The sequence below is a fragment of the Mya arenaria genome, chromosome 4 (assembly GCF_026914265.1).
Source record: "Mya arenaria isolate MELC-2E11 chromosome 4, ASM2691426v1".
Classification (NCBI taxonomy): domain Eukaryota; kingdom Metazoa; phylum Mollusca; class Bivalvia; order Myida; family Myidae; genus Mya; species Mya arenaria.
The window spans coordinates 67,131,658-67,150,358 of record NC_069125.1 but is presented as its reverse complement, the minus strand read 5'-3'; the positions used below and the strand labels follow the sequence as shown (position 1 = coordinate 67,150,358).

General features: G+C 34.6%; 2 protein-coding genes across 7 annotated transcripts; both read right to left on the bottom strand.

The window, feature by feature from the left end:
- Positions 1 to 230: 230 nt before the first annotated feature.
- Positions 231 to 7,595, bottom strand: LOC128230276 (uncharacterized). 6 transcript variants are annotated; one of them, XM_052942410.1, is made up of 7 exons: positions 7,138 to 7,595; positions 5,235 to 5,596; positions 4,856 to 5,077; positions 4,363 to 4,536; positions 3,520 to 3,535; positions 2,314 to 2,327; positions 231 to 719 (listed from the first exon to the last, which is right to left on the bottom strand). In XM_052942410.1, the coding sequence occupies exons 2-5, from the start codon at positions 5,571 to 5,573 to the stop codon at positions 3,527 to 3,529; spliced, it is 744 nt and encodes a 247-aa protein (XP_052798370.1). In that variant the 5' UTR covers positions 5,574 to 5,596; positions 7,138 to 7,595; the 3' UTR covers positions 231 to 719; positions 2,314 to 2,327; positions 3,520 to 3,526. The 6 variants fall into 6 exon arrangements, with proteins under 6 accessions (XP_052798370.1, XP_052798368.1, XP_052798365.1 ...); XM_052942408.1 differs by lacking the exon at positions 3,520 to 3,535 and having other exon boundaries at positions 2,301 to 2,327; XM_052942405.1 differs by lacking the exon at positions 3,520 to 3,535.
- A 1,729-nt stretch (positions 7,596 to 9,324) lies between these two features.
- On the bottom strand, positions 9,325 to 18,555 carry LOC128231863 (uncharacterized). Its single transcript, XM_052945105.1, has 11 exons — positions 18,471 to 18,555; positions 16,709 to 16,920; positions 16,028 to 16,121; positions 15,786 to 15,871; positions 15,515 to 15,637; positions 15,164 to 15,271; positions 13,854 to 13,948; positions 13,402 to 13,652; positions 13,112 to 13,234; positions 12,737 to 12,826; positions 9,325 to 11,015 (listed from the first exon to the last, which is right to left on the bottom strand). Exons 2-11 carry the CDS (start codon positions 16,899 to 16,901, stop codon positions 10,622 to 10,624), a joined length of 1,557 nt encoding a protein of 518 aa, XP_052801065.1. The 5' UTR covers positions 16,902 to 16,920; positions 18,471 to 18,555; the 3' UTR covers positions 9,325 to 10,621.
- Between the last annotated feature and the right edge of the window lie 146 nt (positions 18,556 to 18,701).

Here is an 18,701-nt window from a genome sequence, read left to right as displayed (position 1 = left end):
TCCATCGCGTGTTACAACAAACAAAGGGTTAAACTTGTTGACGAAACATTGTCTAGTACGTATTGGTGATACTGTGGGGTTCTTTCTTCAAAATGTTGTGAAAGGTGGCCATTGTTATGAGCTGTAACGGAACGGTTTTTTAACTAGATATCCGTCAATCCTAATCCTAAACAATCGAATGCAAATCTTAAATATTATATTTTTTCCTATTAAAATAAAGACAATTTTTAGAATAAATATTTATTAAAACTGAGATGATTTATAGCAAAAATACAATATCATATTATAAAAACCGTTTGGTACCCAAATGTACAGTGGATTAGAAATGTAAAAAAAACCTCAACTGACGTATTTTCAAAAATGAATGGAATACAACAAAAGATTAAATTTACAAACATATGTTGACATGACAAAAAAAATGAAACGACATGTAAATATATTAATATAGATATAATATTATATTCTTCTTTAAAACAAATGTACAATATAAAACCAAGCATCCTTCATGAAATATGAAAATGTTGCATGCAAACATTGAAAATATATCTCGAGATGTTTTATGGATGTGCACATACACAAGGCAGTCGATTGAGCTAAATTACAATGTTATATATCACAGTCCAACATTCAAGTAATCTCTTGGTCCACGCCGGCTCTGTTCTGCTCCATGTTGCTGTCTACTAGGTGGTTTTGAAATACCCAACGTCATGAAACCTCACCTACAAAATAATCATCAAAACTATGGAAGCGTATACTATGGAAGCGTATATCGTATATACTGATGCTGTGATAGTGTAGACGTGTCTGCTTGTTTCATTGCGAATTATAAAGCGGCAGTTTGCCAAATTTATTTCGGCTTTGTTCACTTACTAACCTGAGATGTCGATTTTTTTTTGTCGAACAAACCAGTTGAATGCACCGTTTGGAGATCAAATGAAAATAAATCACATTAGATGAAATAATTTGTAAACAAAGAATAAGTTATATCATGTTAATAAGTGCACAAGCCGATAACACTTTGACAACATGTCGTGTTATATCTCGTATTTAGTAAAAGTAATAAAAGTCAACAAGATTACAAGATATAATCATCAGTATATACGATAATGTTTCCATAGATGCGATTAAATACATATTTAAAGAATGTCAATTTAACCGTTAAAACGACACGATGAATTAAACAAGAAATAATGAATGATTGAAATGATTATTTCCATTGATAAACTGATAAATTTAAAAGAAACAGACCACCCTGTTGATTTTGATAAAATACTGATTTAATAATGTTATACTAAATATAAATGATGATATCAAATTAACACAAATGATGATTATAAGTATATTGCGTAGCTTTAAGAAGGTTGACTCATGATTTTAAGTAATAGAAGAGTTTGTACAGCGAAACGTTTTATGAAATAAAGTATCCGATTTTTAACAAAAATGAACTAGCAACTATTACATCTGTGTATAATAGGAAATGTGATAGTAAACAATAAGTTCTGTCTATGGATAAACATATATGTATGCTATGGAACTAATTATAAGGTATATGATGCATGCATTTATTTAATAATGTCGCCACATTTGTTGCCTTTATGTGACATCTTTTACCCACGGGGGATTATTTACTACACCTCCAGACATGGGGGCAATTGCCTTCCAAGGGATGCGTTATACGCGCACAAATTACCCCAGTGGTAAATTTGCCCCCGATGGTTTATCTTGTCGTATAAACGCGACGCTATTATACAATGTTCACTCTGCAGATCGTGAATCTACTCTCGTAACATAAGTTTGAGAATAAAAGGGTACAAGAACTGGACATATATTGGACTCATATCCCATGATGCACAATCTATATCGCGATGTGTGGATGCCTGGTGAGTGGTGACCCCATATTATTTTGGTACCGTTTGAACGTGTTTTTCTTGTGTAGAGAAAAAAAATGGAAATATGTACGAGGAGACTTGTCTGACCATGAATTATTTCAAAATAACTCATTTCACGTCGGATTTGAGTTGAAATACAAACCGCAGTATCTATGGGATCGGTTAATATATAGTAATCAATTCCATTTGAAATGATACCAACATTACAATGGCGCAAGGAAATGACAATCTCATTTGTACATCGGAAACTGTGTTTGTTACAAAGCATCCTACATGAATTAGCTAGTACATGTATGATGAATGTGCATTTCCGTTATTCTACATATATAGAAGTATGTGCACGCGTTTGGTTAAAAGCTCATTTTAGTGCTCAATATGCAGTTTTCTACAGTTGAAAGATAAAAGTTTTACCAAAATCGCTTACACGTGTGTTGTAATCTGTAATACATATAGGAAATGTATTTCGTTCTAAAATATTTCAAAACAATTGTTGTTTTTCCATGCATTACATCGATCTATATATGACCAGTGGTGTACCCGGATGTCATCATATTGAAGGAGAGAGAAAGAATAGACATCACGGCGTACTGTCCGAATATTTCAGACCGCATCGGCTAGAGTATAATTATACGGATTTTCATGCACACACAAAGAACGGTTTAGAAGACCACTCCTTTACATATATTAAACTTTTATGAAAGAATCATCAAAACATCAATCCACCAGTGCAGTGTTACATGGTTACCGTACATTTGAGGAAATTAGTCCATGGGGAAATATATAATGATGCGAACGTCACTTTGAAAATAATACTTGTATCATCGTGTGTGTGCTTTTTTTAAAAATCAATTCAGCTTTTAACAAATTTAAACGGCTCCATTGCTAAACAAATGTTAAGGTGTTGCATTCTCTAAATCAGCACTTAAAGTAAGGGGGGGGGGGGGGTCAAGTTAAAAGAAACAGTACCTGGGAAGACAAACATATTTCACAAACACATTCACCGAAATAAAACACATTTTTTCTTGCATATGTATATCTATAGTTGTGATTGTATCGACAACAATAATTAAGAGTCTAGATAGCAAATAATGTTGATTCTTCTGAATTACTGACTAGAATATCAGCACACACGTGCGCGTTACTTACGGTCGACAGTTTTAACGACTGCTTGGTCGTGTACCCTAAAAATACACTGGGTGTTTACAACAAAAACAAAGCCTCTTTTTCTGAATTTTGGTATCCCATTTACAAGTTCAAGTTCATACACTTTAATACAGCCGATTGATATTCCGACAAAAATATCTGGCACAAATGTATATTAGAGAAAGCTGGAACTGTTAAATGGAAGTGCGCTGAAAGCAGTGAAAGGCTACTGGGTAACGGACAATACATGTCTTCACCCGAGCTAGAAACGAACTCGCTGAAAGAAGTACCGTACTTTCATATTTATGAATTATAAATGAAATGGTATAATTCAAATAATGATTTTATATTTAAAATAATGAAAGCTATAAACATTGCAGTGTCCGCCGTGAAAACAGTTGGTCATAAATGTAATACAATGTAATAGTATAAGGGAATTAGTAAAACTATATGTTTGTAACACTTTCTATTTATATATTTAACTCACCATCATATTAAAGGGACTAAGATGTCAAAAAGATAATGCACGTATTATATGAAATGAAATTAAAATAAATTACAAACATAGCTACTGAGCAATGTATGCATCTAATTTATTATGTGTTTTACACACTTTGGGACCAAGGCCGTTTTTTTTAATTCCTGCTTTATTTTGCTATACCTAAAATTCAAATGAAATTTGGAGGAAGCATTTATTTTAGCAATTCGCAATTGAAAATGAAAAAAAAATCGGACAAAGATTTGATAAGGCCTTCAGTCCATGCATTTTTTTTTAAATTAGTTTTTCAATAAAGATGCAAGACATTGTCAAATGTCCGAAAGAAATCCGGAAAGTTTTAAATGGTGACGATGTATGGCCATTTTGAAGAACTCTTGTTTTGTCACATTATAAAAATGGTCAGTAAATGGAAATTCCCATTCAAAATGGACCTCTTAGGTAAACTTCTAAACCTTTCTATTTAACTTAGTTTTTTTCCATATGGAGCATATCAAGTTTGCATGATACATTTCAGACAATGTTGATAGGATTCAAACAGAAACAGTATGCAATACAACCAAAACATATTAGGCTCTACAGTGCACATGTGAAACACACAGTATTAATACAAATGGAGTAAGGAGTCTTTGCGAAATTTCATGCTTGAATTACGTATACATGTATATTTTGTAACAAATAAAAACAATCACGAAGTATAGACAACGTCTTTAAGGGGTACAACAGTTTCATTGACTCATTTGTATGGAAAATTGCATTTCAGGGGAAACAGCGGTGCACATACAAGTAAACCTGAGTATTTAATTAAGACTGTGGTCCACAAGGCATACATACCAGTCTGCGGCCATACGGGTCCGTGCGCACGAGCTTGGCCTCTGAGGTACGTTTGTTGTCAAAGGGGCAGTTGTAGTACCACCGGACTGAGTCACGGAAGGGACCGTCAGCCCCGGGCATGCGCGCCATACACTCGTCACAGTAGTGGTGGCCACAGCCAAGGTTGTTCATACACTGTATATATACAGCGGAGTCAGTGACAAGGTTCATGTTCAATTACATAACAAATTCAACAGCGGTTAGGCCGAGTTGTAAGCGTATCGGACTCTGGGTCAGAGGGTTTCCCCGTTCTGAGCTTCGTCGATGATGAGCACTCGCAACTTCGTCCAGATATGGATTTCTTTTATCAATCATTAGATGTTAGAACATACATTTTAACATGTATTATGTTTGTCAGAGCTTATGTTATTCTGACTTCGAGTTTCAGAAAGTTTACCAGCTGCTTCTTCTTACTTATTTTACAATATCGCTGTACTTATTTCGTGGCACTTACGACGTTAGATTTGAAGCACTGGTTACAGACTTCCAGTTTGAGTTCTGACGGATCTATGTTCTGTCCTTCCGCCACGAGGTCGTCATACTGGGCGAGTAGCTTCTCCGCCTTGCTGGACACCTTACCTGGACGGCCCCGCTCCATATGCAGGCCCTGCGACCGCTCCATTGACGGGTAGCTCGGTTCGTCCATTTGCTCCCGGGGGCGGTTCGGGATGGGCTCCTAATTACGTTACAAATAATGATATTTTCGTTTCATGTTTTGTAAATTATCAGTTTGTTTTCCAATCTTAATTTTACCTTTCAGCAAGAACAAGAAAAACACTAAATATTCTGCAATATACTTAATATGTATATGATTCATACTAAAATATACCTACCCTATACTCATCTCTCCTCAACGTTGAATCTTCAAACCGGCTTCTGTAGGACATATCTCCGTCGTAGCGGTCCCCATACACTTCCTGTGGGTCCGTCCGGAAAGGTCGTGGGTCCCGGAACTTCGACTCCGGGTCCCGGGTCATGGGGTACGGGGAGAGATCCCGGGGGTAGTAAGAGTAGTTCTCATAGTCCCGCTCACGGTAGTCGTCGTAAACAGGGGAGACTTTTGCGGTGGGCATATCCTGATAGGACGTCCCATACGTCGTCTTGAACGTATCCTGAGGGTTCAGGTAGCGCAGGGATCGCGCGTGAGGGTTCACACCGCGCTGCTGTGACATCTCTTCGGATGGTATATGACACTCTGCAGGAATATTGGCTGCTTTAATACACTGTTGTTGTCGGATACTTTATTTATTTAAACGTAACCAAAGGATTCCCATGTTTAAACTGCAGACAAAGTAGTCTTGTATAGATCTAATTAGATAAACCTATTATTTTTCTTATGAATGCTTGTGTTATGAATGATATAGGGTTATTGAAGTAATGTTTGAAGAGAAACTTAACCGAAATATTTTAGAAACATCAATCATGTAGCAAACTGCTGTTTGGTAAATAAACCATAAACTTCTGATTTTCTATTCCAAGCAAATTAATCCTATTCATTCATTAAGATCATCGAGTGGTTTGGAACGTGAATAAATATAATAAAGAATAAGAGTTAAAGAAAACAGGAGACAAAGTTTTTGTTCGCTTAAGAAAGAAAGTAAATATTTCTTTAACATGCCATGTTATATAATAAAATTGGTCTACCCTAAAGACATTAACTACCACGCTCTCAAAACGCGGATTTCTCGTAAACAATTACAATGTAGTTCGTTAGCTCATTAACGAAATTTATTCTCCGCTTGAATAGTGAACTTCTAGTGATATGCCTAATGTTTGATGATATTGAAGTAATGATTGATAGAATAATAATGTGTTCAGTGTCTAGAGACTCACAACAAAACCCCACTAGGTAGCCTTTTCACTTACACCACCATGGCAAGCATCAATCAACTACAGCTCTATACACTGATATTGAAATCGATTCTCGATCATTAAGGAACCTCACATCAAAGATTCAATAAAATGTTTTCCCTGTTATTTTTTTATGATTTTCAAACTATATATATTTTTTTAAAAACCGGTATACATGTCCACGGACCTATAAACCAGGTCCATGACATGTTGAATAAATAATATAAAACAATAACTATTTAATAAACATGTATAATAGTATTTTATATTTGCACAGCCAAGTTTCCGCAGTTAGTTTGCGACAAGAGGGAACAAGAAGAGAAGCTCCGAAATGGTTGAAATGTAAACATGTATAATAGTATTTAAAATGCTCACAAACTTATTGCAAGGAAACATTGTATATGGTAAAGAAAATGTATCAAATACTGATGATTTTGCAACTACATGTATTTTAAGCCGTTTTAAAATCAAATACCACTATATAATATATTCTTGCATCTGAAGATATCCTGTAAAAGTTTTCAAGATGTGGCAATAGTTCAATGACTTTTATCGAAACGCACCAAGTTATTTCATCCCGCATATACGAGTTACTTCTTTCAGTACTAATCTGAAAACTGTGATGTGATTAAGGCTTGGTAAACATATCAAATAATAAATCAAATTTCTTGAGATCAAACTATATGCGATACCAGTATCATATTCAAAACAACCTTAAAAAACGCACGTATAACATTATTGTATTCTCTGTTAGAAAAATTAAGAACATGATGTCCTTTTCTTCCCATTCCTAGGTGAGCATTCATGTTGTAAACATATAAGCAAGCATTTAAACGTTAATCTTAAGTTAATGATATAATAATAATAAATAATTATAAACATTACCTTGTTTGCGTTATTCACCGTTGCTAATAACCGATTCTGGATGGAGTCCAAGGCCTTTTACTAGTTTTGGTTTTAAATTTCTATTCATTAAGTACTTGTATGTAATTGCTGATCAGGTCGCTGTTAGCGGAACCGAGGCACGCACCTTTATTCTCACCAGATATCTATATGACTTCAGGATTAACTTCCAATTCGGTTGAAATCCATTTAACTACGCCATAAACATATATCTATACAACATTCAAAGACTAACTCTTAAAACGCATCAAGAAAGTAATAAAATATCTTTTGTATATCTATATCGATTCTTTAGATAGCAAACGCGAGCGAAAGATTATTTAAAAACTATATTGATACTTTAAGTGATAGTTTCAACCTGTTAAATGAAGGAATATTCAAATATTCTATAATAGTAGTTCATTGGAGTAAGTTCCTATTGAAGCTCCAACCAGCTTATTACGACAATTTAAGCTCCACAGTAAACACTGCCTACTTTCGCCCATTGATTGTGTGCCAAGTTCTGTTTGAAAATCGACAGTTCGTCAATAGAGTAATTGCCATTTTTGTTTAATCTGTACAGGCGCCATGATATGGGGCTTCACAACATAGCAACCACGTGACAAGGGTTACCTTCATGGGCTGGACATGTGAACACGTAAGGGAAATAAATATGCCGGTGTCAAAGGTCGCGTTAGGCCCTGATGAGGGAAGAATCCGGAATATTTGTTAATGTTTTAGAATGTCAATAAAATCGATTTCATGTGGCCTGATAAAATACTAGTTTCTGAATTTAATACAACAGAGAATTTTGAACATTTTTTTAACTGTTTAAAAACAAAGAGGTATAAAACTTTGAGGGACAGTGCTGTTATTTTTATTGCCATGGAAACACACAATCCTATTGTGCTGCGGTACTTGGACTTTATAAGATATTTAGACAATTCGTTATAACGAAACATCTGTTGCGTTATGAAGTTCCTGGGTGCAAGCGTTCATGGGTTATTGAGCGGAAACCGTCTTTTTCACCTCAAGGTCACCGCTACATTGAACTCTGACCTTCTGATCCCAAAATCAATACTGGCTATCTTTAAGTCATGACCAACTGGCAAAGCAAGTATGAAGATTCTGGGTGCAAGCGTTCTTCAGTAATTAAGACCAAACGGCATTTTTACCTCAAGGTCACCGTGACCTTGACCCTTGACCGTCTGTTTCCAAAACCAATACTGGTCATCTACTAGTTATGGTAAACTGGCATACCAAGCATAAATTTCACTTATTGCGTGCGTTATGTAGTTAATGAGAGGAAACCATTGTTCACTTATTTAAGTTTACCACCAACTTATCGTTTTTCACCTGAAGGCCACCGCTGCCTTGACATTTGACCTACTGATCTCAAAATCAATAGGGGTCATCTACTAGTCATGACCAACCCGCATACCAAGTATGAAGCTCCTGGACCAAACAGATCTTCAGTTATTGAGCGGAATCCGTTTTTTCCTTTACCTAAATCAAAATCAATAGGGGTCGTCTACTGATCATTATCAACCTGCATATTTAGTATGAGTTCCTGGTTCCAAGCGTTCTATAGTGATGGGGCGGAAACGAAGTGTGACATACGGACGGGAGAAATAATTAATGCTCGAAAGCGCAAACCAATTTTGTACACAATTACAGTATGTTTCAATGGCCATTTACAATAGAACTAATGTCAATATTTTCACAATAAAACAAGAGCAATGTTATTGTAAGCGGGTGCAAGGCTTTCCCATTTCTTGCATTTGATAAAGGGACATAACTCATTGTTCTCACTTGACCAAGGGACATAAATCCCTTTCATACTTCACAAAGGCATTGGGGCAAAAATGAAATATGGATTCTTCTTTGTTTACACTAACATCTCCAAAAAATAGGGCAGGTATGTAGGCATAATCTTTTCTTGCTTTTTTCTTTATAACTGAACATATATTTAAGCAAGAGTGCTGCGTCTTCTTGCACAACTGATGATGTACTTATCATTATAAAACATCCATCAATACCTATTACGGATTTGCCAATTTATGGAAGTCTTCTTGCAGTAGTAGTCCGATTACATACAGTCATCTAAATGCCTTGATTTCTCTTAAAAGGCTGATACTACAAACAAAATGACTTGTGTTCAATAATTATATTACCATTAACCTCTGACATTCTATGTTTGACGACGAATTAAAATTGCAAATATATAAACATCATAGTGAAGTTTCTTATTTCTTTTATTCTTAGTTTTATTGGGAGTATATTTTCTTCCATTGAAACTGATTCACTGTTAAAAATACATTTAAGCAATAATATAGTAGATTATTGGATATGTACATTTTGATGTAAAGAAAAACAAGAGCTTGACACAGTGAATAATTGCATACAAATTAAAAATTCATAAATGATAATCATGAATCATGTCCAAAGTAAAATTACATACATTGCGATATAAATTTAGATGCAAATAACTTTTTATAAAATGTGCATGCAACATAACAAAAACGAAATGGAGGTAAAATTAAAGACACCAGTGACATATGGACGGAAATAAGAACACCAACAGTACACAACAAAACGGTATTGCACCAAACAAGGTAAAGATAATCACTAACATGGGGAGAATAAAACGTACAAGACAGGAACACATTATACATTAAAGGGTTTAAGACCACAAAGCTTGAGCTAATATTGATTGCAAAAGACAGTTATTGCATTAATATATGTAGAAACAGATAAAATGAGGCAGAAAAGGCAGAGTTCATATGTTGACAAAATGCTACAAAAAGGAACAGACTCAAAACCATGGATACCAATATCCATAAAAGAGAAATGCTGCAACCCAGAAATATCTATCAAACAAAACATTAACAGAAATAAAAGTAAATGCAGTTTTTAAAAGATTATTGTTAACATATTTATATAAGGAGACTTAAAATGAATGGAACATTACTCTGGAACACAACTCAATTTAATGATGTGTAATATAATATTTATAACAGTAATTCATGTAAATCTTACAAATATACCTTTTTGAACATGGTTATCATTTAGAAGCATAACAACCTTTATAATATCCAAAATTAACTACATGTAATACACTAACTGAACTTCACTCATAAATCAATAATACAAATATCACTATACCAGTATTTATCACAGTCTTGAATGTATACAACGTATATGAAATTCAATAACTCTGCATATATAATGGAAAACTTATGTTATTGCTTACAATTAAAAATGTTCATATATGTAGATGTCTTGATATTTACAGGATGGGTTAACTGCCTACATATATTAAATATTTCTATGTACATTTATGCATGTATTTGATGTTTTTGAACATTGCACATAACACAACATACTATGAGAAAAAAGATGATGCTTCAATATTTTGACACATTTAAAGAAAAATCATTTAAATAAAGATACTGCTGCAAATTTTGAATATTCCGATATCATTTCTTCACACATTCTGCACTCCTTGTTGGTGGGCTAGCGCACTATTTTTGTCTGAAACCCATGTTATTTCAAACAGTCGAATTGAACTAAAAAGCATGGCCAACTGTTCAAACACCTTCCTCAAAATCTCACCAATGGGATTGAACATGTGTCTCATTCCTGTGAAAACATTCCAGAAGAATATACTTAATGGCTGCACAAAACCGTTAAACACTGCAGACAAGAATGGCTTCATCAAAAAGTCCCCAAGAGTAACAAACACACCGATGATGATTGGCTGGAAGATGTGCCTGGCGAGGAACCTTGCAAGCTCCACAGTGAACCAGATGACAACACTGAGCAGGATCCGCAGCACCGCAAACATCTCCTGCCATACACGCTGCATTATCTTATCTACCCTGAAACATATGCAAGCAATGGTTGTTATATACAGTATAATAAAATACAGTTATCTAACTTGGTTATTCAATTAAGTTGGGTGGTTGAATACCATTGTATAAAGTCTCAATGCAATACATTACCGTAAATAGTTGTTGAGATATCATCCTATGTGTGCTAACATGCAAGACCTTAACCAGAATTTCTAAGTCGCATAATAAAGGGGCAAAAATTATATATTATAAAAGATAGAGTTATCTTACTTGATTAAATAAGAAGGTTAAATAGATGGGAGCCTGTGTGTAAAGTTTCAATGCAATACATGATGTATTCGCTGAGGTATTGACTTAAAAGTGGTTACATGCAAAACCTTAACCAGAATTTCTATGTCAATAAAAAAGGGGCCATTATTTTTAGTTAATGCAAACTGGAGTTATCTTACTTGGTTATCTAAGTAGATTGGATGGTTGAGTACCATTGTATAAAGTCTCAATGCAATCCATCAAGTAATTGCTGAGATATTAACCTATGTGTGCTTACATGCAAAACCTTAACCAGAATGTCTAAGTCAAATAATAAAGGCCCATAATTTGCATTATATTCAAAAAAGTGTTATCTGGGAATACATATCTAATGTTTCAATGCAATACATGATATATTTGCTGAGATATTGACTTAAATGTGGTTACATGCAAAACCTTAACCAGAATTTCTAAGTCGAATAATAATAATTAGGGCAATTATTTTGCATTAAATGCAAACTAGAGTTATCTAACTTGGTTATTTAAGTAGGTTGAATGGTTGACTACCATTGTATACAGTCTCAATGCAATACCTCAAGTAGTTGCTGAGATATAAAGCTATGTGTGCTTACACGCAAAACCTTAACCAGAATTTCTAAGTCAAATAATAAAGGGCAATTATTATCATTAAATGCAAACTAGAGTTATCTAACTTGGTTAATTTAGTAGGTTGGATGGTTGAGTACCATTGTATCAAGTATCAATGCAATACCTCAAGTAGTTGCTGAGATATTAACCTATGTGTGCTTACACGCAAAACCTTAACCAGAATTTCTAAGTCGAATAATAAAGGCCTATTATTTGCATTATATTCAAATAATTGTTATCCAACTTCATTAATTTAGTATGTAAGATAGTTGGGAATACATATCCAAAGTTTCAATGCAATAACTAATGTTTTTACTGAGATAATGACTTAAAGGTGCTTACATGCAAAACCTTAACCAAGGTGTGACGCCAAAGCCGGCCCAGACACCAGGGTGAGTAGTATAGCTCTCCTTATTCTTCGAATAGTCGAGCTAAAAATGATATTACAACAAACATATGCAAGACCAATTTAAAATTCCGCATTATATCAATAGGGGTCATATACTGTGCTAATGTGAATACCAAGTGTAAGACTCTACATCAAGTCATTCAAAAGTTACTAAAAGGTAATGAAAGTGGGATGACAATGGAGCAGATGGGAATAATGCTGCCAGACCAAGGAATAAGTCCCAATATATCTGCCATGCTATACTATCTCATAGTGTTCATGTAGATAGATGTCAAAAATATAGCATCTGACCTACATGTAAGCATGGCCAATGATGACAGAGCTATTGACAATTACTCGGCATTTTCCTTGCAAACCAGCATTACACTTTTAAATCCAGAGCATTCATATTAATAAAACATGTAACAGTTAACTGGTGTTTAAGTGTCAATGAGTGACTTACTTGTCAGCAACTTGTGGCAACCTGGCCTCCTCATAATCTTCCGTCACCTCATAGTAACGTAGGTTGCCATGACCAAAGTAGTACAAGTACCTGTTTGTAACAAAAGTAACAAATTAAAGTATGTGTTTAAGACATTTTTAGTTGTTTCAATTTAACTTAATTTAACATTAGTTATTGCTGTGGTATGTTTCAAAAGGGATTTGCCTACAAAGCTATATCAAACATTCAAAGTAGAGAATTATGAGGACACTGATTATCGCAAAAATACTTAGATCATTTGGCTTATAATTTTCAAAACAAATGACTTTTTTCAGATTTTGCTTTGTCATCAACATGCTAGGATATATAAATTTTTTGGCAAAACAAAGACAATACCTGCCGGTGTCCTCGTCCCTGACAAACAATTTCTCTGGGTCGCCCAGTTGCGAGGCATCCAGGGACTCCGCTCCTAGCTCTACATTGGTATACTCCGCCATTGCACGGGGAGACTTTGAAAATCTGCATTAAAGAACATTTTATGGTAAGAAACAAGTGCTTGCATCCAAATAAAGTAAATAGCACCATCATTCGATATTAAATTCTGTATCTCTTACACAATTGAACTTTAAATGAAATGTAAAATGTACTCCATAAAAAAGTAAAATAGAAAAAGTAAAAAGCATTACCTTGGTTCAATAACTTGAATGACAGAAGGTGATACCACTTCATTTCTCCTGACAACATTAGCTGGGGTTGACACTGGAGCAGCCTGTTGTCTTATAACCTGAGGCATCTGGACCTTGGAAACTTGACCTTGTAAAGGATGTGCACTCTCAATCTGACCTTTCCCAAATGATGACCTTGTTGTTTGACCTTGATATTGTGACCTTGCACTGTCGGGGGGAGCCTGGCTTCTAGGTGTTGCTGGCACTGACCCCTGAAGATAATAATCCACTAATTATACTTTTATATTAACTTATCAGAGGCATAAGTTTAAGTGAAGTTAATTGTTTGGTCATTATAGACTACAATATAGTATGTTCAATATTAAAGTAAGTCTACAACAATTAAAGTTTTTCCAAAACAAAAATGCATAATCACCATACTGCCAACAAAGCAAAGAGATTTTATGTAATACCTTGTCAGTCTTGAGCTTGCGCTTCTTGCCTTTTTTCCAGCTCATCCACGTACCCTCAGACCGTGCAGTATCTGGCTCCTCCACCAATGACACTTCTGAAACCATCAACAGTGATCACGTCGAGTTAAAACAAGCAAGCTTGTGAATTGATTTCCCCTGCCAAAGGATTTAACATTTACAGACCCCAATTTAAGCAAAACTCTGCAGAGAGTACTTTATTTCAAAGAATAGCTTATGAATATGAATTGAGTAAAACAAAAGTACCGTACAATATGTAACTCTGATGGTACTGATCCAACCAAGACAACACATATGCATGCACCAAAGCAGTTATACTGGTTGTTCACATATCATGAAAGTTTCACTATTTTCTGTCAATATGTATTTATATAAATGGCACACAAGGTCAATTTTTTCATTAATAAAAGGGCAACAATTTTGTTACTGACTTACTCAAACATTTCTTGATTATACATCAATACACTAAAAGTTAACACATTTCATTAATTTCTGTCTTAAGTTACACAGTTACAGCTCTGGATGGACAAACTACAGCATTTACCATTATCGAAGGGCAATAACTCTTGTGATACAGACATGATCAATCTTGCACCTGTACCACCACACTCAAGTTATTCACACTCCACATTTCAAGTCTCATTAATTTTGTCAACTACTAGGTAGTTACATAGTAATCTTTCTGGACAGATAATTAAGCTTTTATATTTATTAAAAAGCAATAAAACTTTCTGACCCAATCTAGACAAATCTTGTGTATGCACCATTAAACTATGTTTACACACATACATAATTTTTTGCTGATTAGCTACCAGTACATTGTAATTGTTGTAGACAGGCAATTTAAGCTTTTTATTATTATTAAAAAACAATAACTATTGTGTTAATGACCTGATCAAGACAAATCTTGCACGTGCACCACAGGCACTATGGTAATACACTTTTCACAAAAATATATGTCAATGAGCAACATAGCGATGGATCCAGACAAACACATTTTAGCTTTATTAAAGGCTTATATCTTTTCTGTTTCTGACCTATCCAGATGAATCTTGAATGTATACAGGCACACTATGGTTATACACACTTCTTGCATTAACTTCATTCATTATCTGTTTAGTATTTACATAATAATGTCTGTGGACAAACAGACAAAGCCAACTCTACATCCCTCCACCAGGGTAACCAGGGTATATCAATACCACAGAAAATGACCTAAACTGCACTACTTAGTATTAAATTGTAATGGCTATAACTTTTTTCAGAGTACACTGAACACAACCATGCTTTACCTTCTTTTGCTTTCATCTGCTCCTCTTTAAGTTTTTCTTGCTGGTATTTTGATCTGATTTCTTTCAAGATCCTTTCATCTGGATCTGACTCATCCCATGAACCCACACCTAAACAAGAAGGTAATTGTTTATTAATGTGTTCAGTAAACAAAAAAGAAACAAGCTTCACAGGCTGGTGTTCAAGAAGCAAATGCAGATTTTTATTCAGACTTGTGTGAAAAGGTTTATCTGAATTACATTCTTATTCCATGTATTTTTTCTTCATAAATACACTGATAACTTCAAATATAAAATATCAAAGTTGTACTCTTATAGAAATCATTGTTTACAACAAAACAGTAAAAAACTTGCTTCTAATGCTGCCCTGAGGGACAATGCCACTCCTGGGGGTTGGGCTTGGGGCTGGGTCGTATGCTGTTCCCTTCCTGTCCTTGCCTGGCGGGCCTCGTAATGCTGGCTCGGGGGTAGTTCTATCTGAAGGAAACATAAGTCATTTTCTTTGAGCCCCATTATCAAGTTTCTAACTTTAAGGAAACCTATCTGCAGTTCTTAAGTCTTAACTTATCATTTTGGACTTTTTTTCAGAACTTGAATTGTATACATATGTTTTAACAACACTTACCTTGAATGGCATCTCTGAAGTTAAAGGGAGCATTTGCTGAATCTGGACGTTTCTTGTGCTGAGGTTGATTTGCAGGTTGTATATGTCTGGAATGAATATAATTTTTAAAATATTTCCTATTTTACCATAAAATATTTCAACCAGTCAAATATTAAAATATGTGGATAATGGAAACTTACCAGTCTTTCAGATAAGAATCATCATTCAATAACATACAATCAATTAAATAATAAATAACTTACTGTTGTATGTTTTGCTGTTTCTGTGCAAGAATGATATTGTTTTCCTTTTGTGTAGGTGTTGGTGCTCTAGGTCTTTCTTCCGGAGGTTTCAAAACTAAAATTCAAAACAGACAAAAACTGTTCAAGCTGCTGCAATGTCGACACCAACTAGGTACATTATTTATACATATTTTTTTTTAAAAGTTAGAAAATCGAATTACACATGCAAAAATAATGTTCAAGTTCCTTGTGGGATACCCCCCTTAAAACATTAACAGGTAAACTATGCTCCATTTGATCAAGTAGCAAGCTCAGAATATAATTTGCAGCGAATTTCGACGATGGATGGTTGGCATCAGCCTGATCACATTCATTTCAACCGTATAAACATTTTATCAACTTCCAAAATAATTTTGGTTTATAAACTTCAATGGGCTTAGCCCCCTGTGACCCCTGCTGGTCTGGACCAAAGGCGTTCAATAGCAACAACTTTGAAATACTAAGAGGGAAACCTGGCATCATACATGAACACTAAATGAAACAAGAATATCTGGAGTAACTGTATTTTGATGTTTTAATATGAATAAATATTACACTTAACCAAAACCTTGATAGTCACTCATTAACATCATTTACATTAAAGAAATTTTAAAGTATCACAGACTGTTTGATGTACAAGTATATAAATAGAGAATATCTTACCATTTCTGATCACCTGATCATTTGGGAGCTCTTGTTCATCGTTGTCACTCTCCCCAGACAGTGCTGACTCCTCTTCTATCTCCTCTGCCTGCATGTTTGGCCTCAACTGTCCTATCCCAACTTGTCGAGGGGAGGTGAAATCCAGAGTGCTGTCCCAGTCAGAATCACTTCCATCTTTGGTTGAACTATCCATGGTTCTTCACAAAAGGTACCTTAATATAATTGACATGATTATTTATCTACATATGTTTGACTTTAATAGTATACAAGTCATGTACATGTATTTTTCAGATCAACTGGAATGGAAATTTAAAGGGTCTTTCCATAATAAAATTGATTCTAAATATATCAAAGGAAATGTAATTGTCCTTCTATCTGTTCCAGTCTTTGTCAACATTTTTGTGTCCATCAATTATCTTCTACACTGATTAAAGTATACATAGACGTAAGTGGGTAAGAGTCAGTTGCCCAATTGGCTCAGTTGGTGGTCTTCATTGAAGTGTTCAATCCTGCACCTGGCGCACTCTTCCACAACCTTACTAAAAATATATCTGCTGTTGGAGGTAAAAGGCAGGAGTGCCTGGATTGGCTTTAAGGGTGAATTAATGGAGGAGTGAAGTATCGGTATGTATATGGTAGATACCAGCATACTATTTAGCTCAGTTGTTAAGGTCCCAAGCTAAATGTATTGTTCCCTTGATCCGCTGTTCGTCCCAACACCAGCAGCATTATTCCTCCAAGGTTTAATTAACTGGTGCCAAGATGAGCCAAAAAAGGTTAATGAGGGCAAGAGTGTATTGTGAGTGGGAAGGAAACAGCTGTCCATTTAGATCAGTTTCATGCAACTCAGTAACAGCAGGTGAGTAGTTCTTGGACACTTGTGCGATGCACTCTTGCTCCCAAATAAGATTTTCTTCATTTTATGCAATTGTTTTCATATACCTTTAAAGATAAATAAATGTTGAAAATGGTTCTTATGAAGGATACCAAGTTTAATTTAAAAGGAAGGTGCAGAAATATTAAGTAATTAATATTTTCCATAAATGCATTATTTAATACCGTAATAGTTAAATGTTTATCACTCAAAATGTTTGCAGATGTCTGAATATTTTGTATAATTCTTCTGTTAAAATTATGTAATATTATAAAAAATGTAACTAGATTAACTTTATTTACTTAAGCTCCAAATGAGGTTTTCAAAAGGGGTCAAATTTTAGTTTGACAGTAGCCTTTCCTCAAATTAATAACAAATCGGGATAAGTTTCTGAATTCAGAATCCTTTCACAGTTATAAATATTTAAATTATTTGTAGCAAAGTTAAGTGACATTTGCAATTACTTAAATGATGTATTAACCGTTTTGTAAGATTTGATTTGGATTTAATTTCTTTAATTGCACTTGGAAAACACACAAGTTGTATCAGTCTTATTCATGTTTGAAATGTGAATGTTCAACCAAAAATTCCTTACAATTTTGCCTATATCTATCATTGTCTGCACAAAAAAGATGTAAACATTTTAATCCATATTTTATGGTGTTTTTAGCAAGTGCAGTGCACTTAGATCGGCTGAGGTATTTCCAGCACCTGTACTTTATATGCCACTTCCAAAATGCTGTCCGATAACTACTCGTCTTCAACTTCAGTACAACCTAACTCAAATGGATCCTCGGAAGACACTTCTCTTTTAATAAATTAATGGAATCATTTCGGCAATGCTAATTAAGAAACTATTATTGCATAAAGTAAAGTTGCATGTCTTACCTAAATACACTAGTCTGCAAAAGCATAATATTTACAATCGGAGTGATCTGCAGGAACAAGTTGAAGCTTCCTTGTCAACAAGACAATTAACTCCATGAAATATTAACCGAAAGAAAAATAGGAACATATAGACATAACGTCCTGTCCAAGTCGGTCTGTGTTTATCGACAAACCGTTTTTGAAATATGCTCAACATTTGTTTATATTTATGACATAGTCCAAAGATTTAAA

Excerpts from the sequence above, each read along its gene's own strand:
- LOC128231863 (XM_052945105.1), bottom strand. The coding sequence starts at position 16,901 with ATGGATAGTTCAACCAAAGATGGAAGTGATTCTGACTGGGACAGCACT. Across the intron at positions 16,122-16,708 it reads TGATCAGGTGATCAGAAATG|TTTTGAAACCTCCGGAAGAA; the intron begins GTAAGATATTCT and ends TTTGAATTTTAG. Across the intron at positions 13,653-13,853 it reads GCAAGCTCAAGACTGACAAG|GGGTCAGTGCCAGCAACACC; the intron begins GTATTACATAAA and ends TATTATCTTCAG.
- LOC128230276 (XM_052942403.1), bottom strand. The coding sequence starts at position 5,573 with ATGTCACAGCAGCGCGGTGTGAACCCTCACGCGCGATCCCTGCGCTAC. Across the intron at positions 5,078-5,234 it reads TGAGGAGAGATGAGTATAGG|GAGCCCATCCCGAACCGCCC; the intron begins GTAGGTATATTT and ends TAACGTAATTAG. Across the intron at positions 4,537-4,855 it reads AGTGCTTCAAATCTAACGTC|TGTATGAACAACCTTGGCTG; the intron begins GTAAGTGCCACG and ends GTATATATACAG.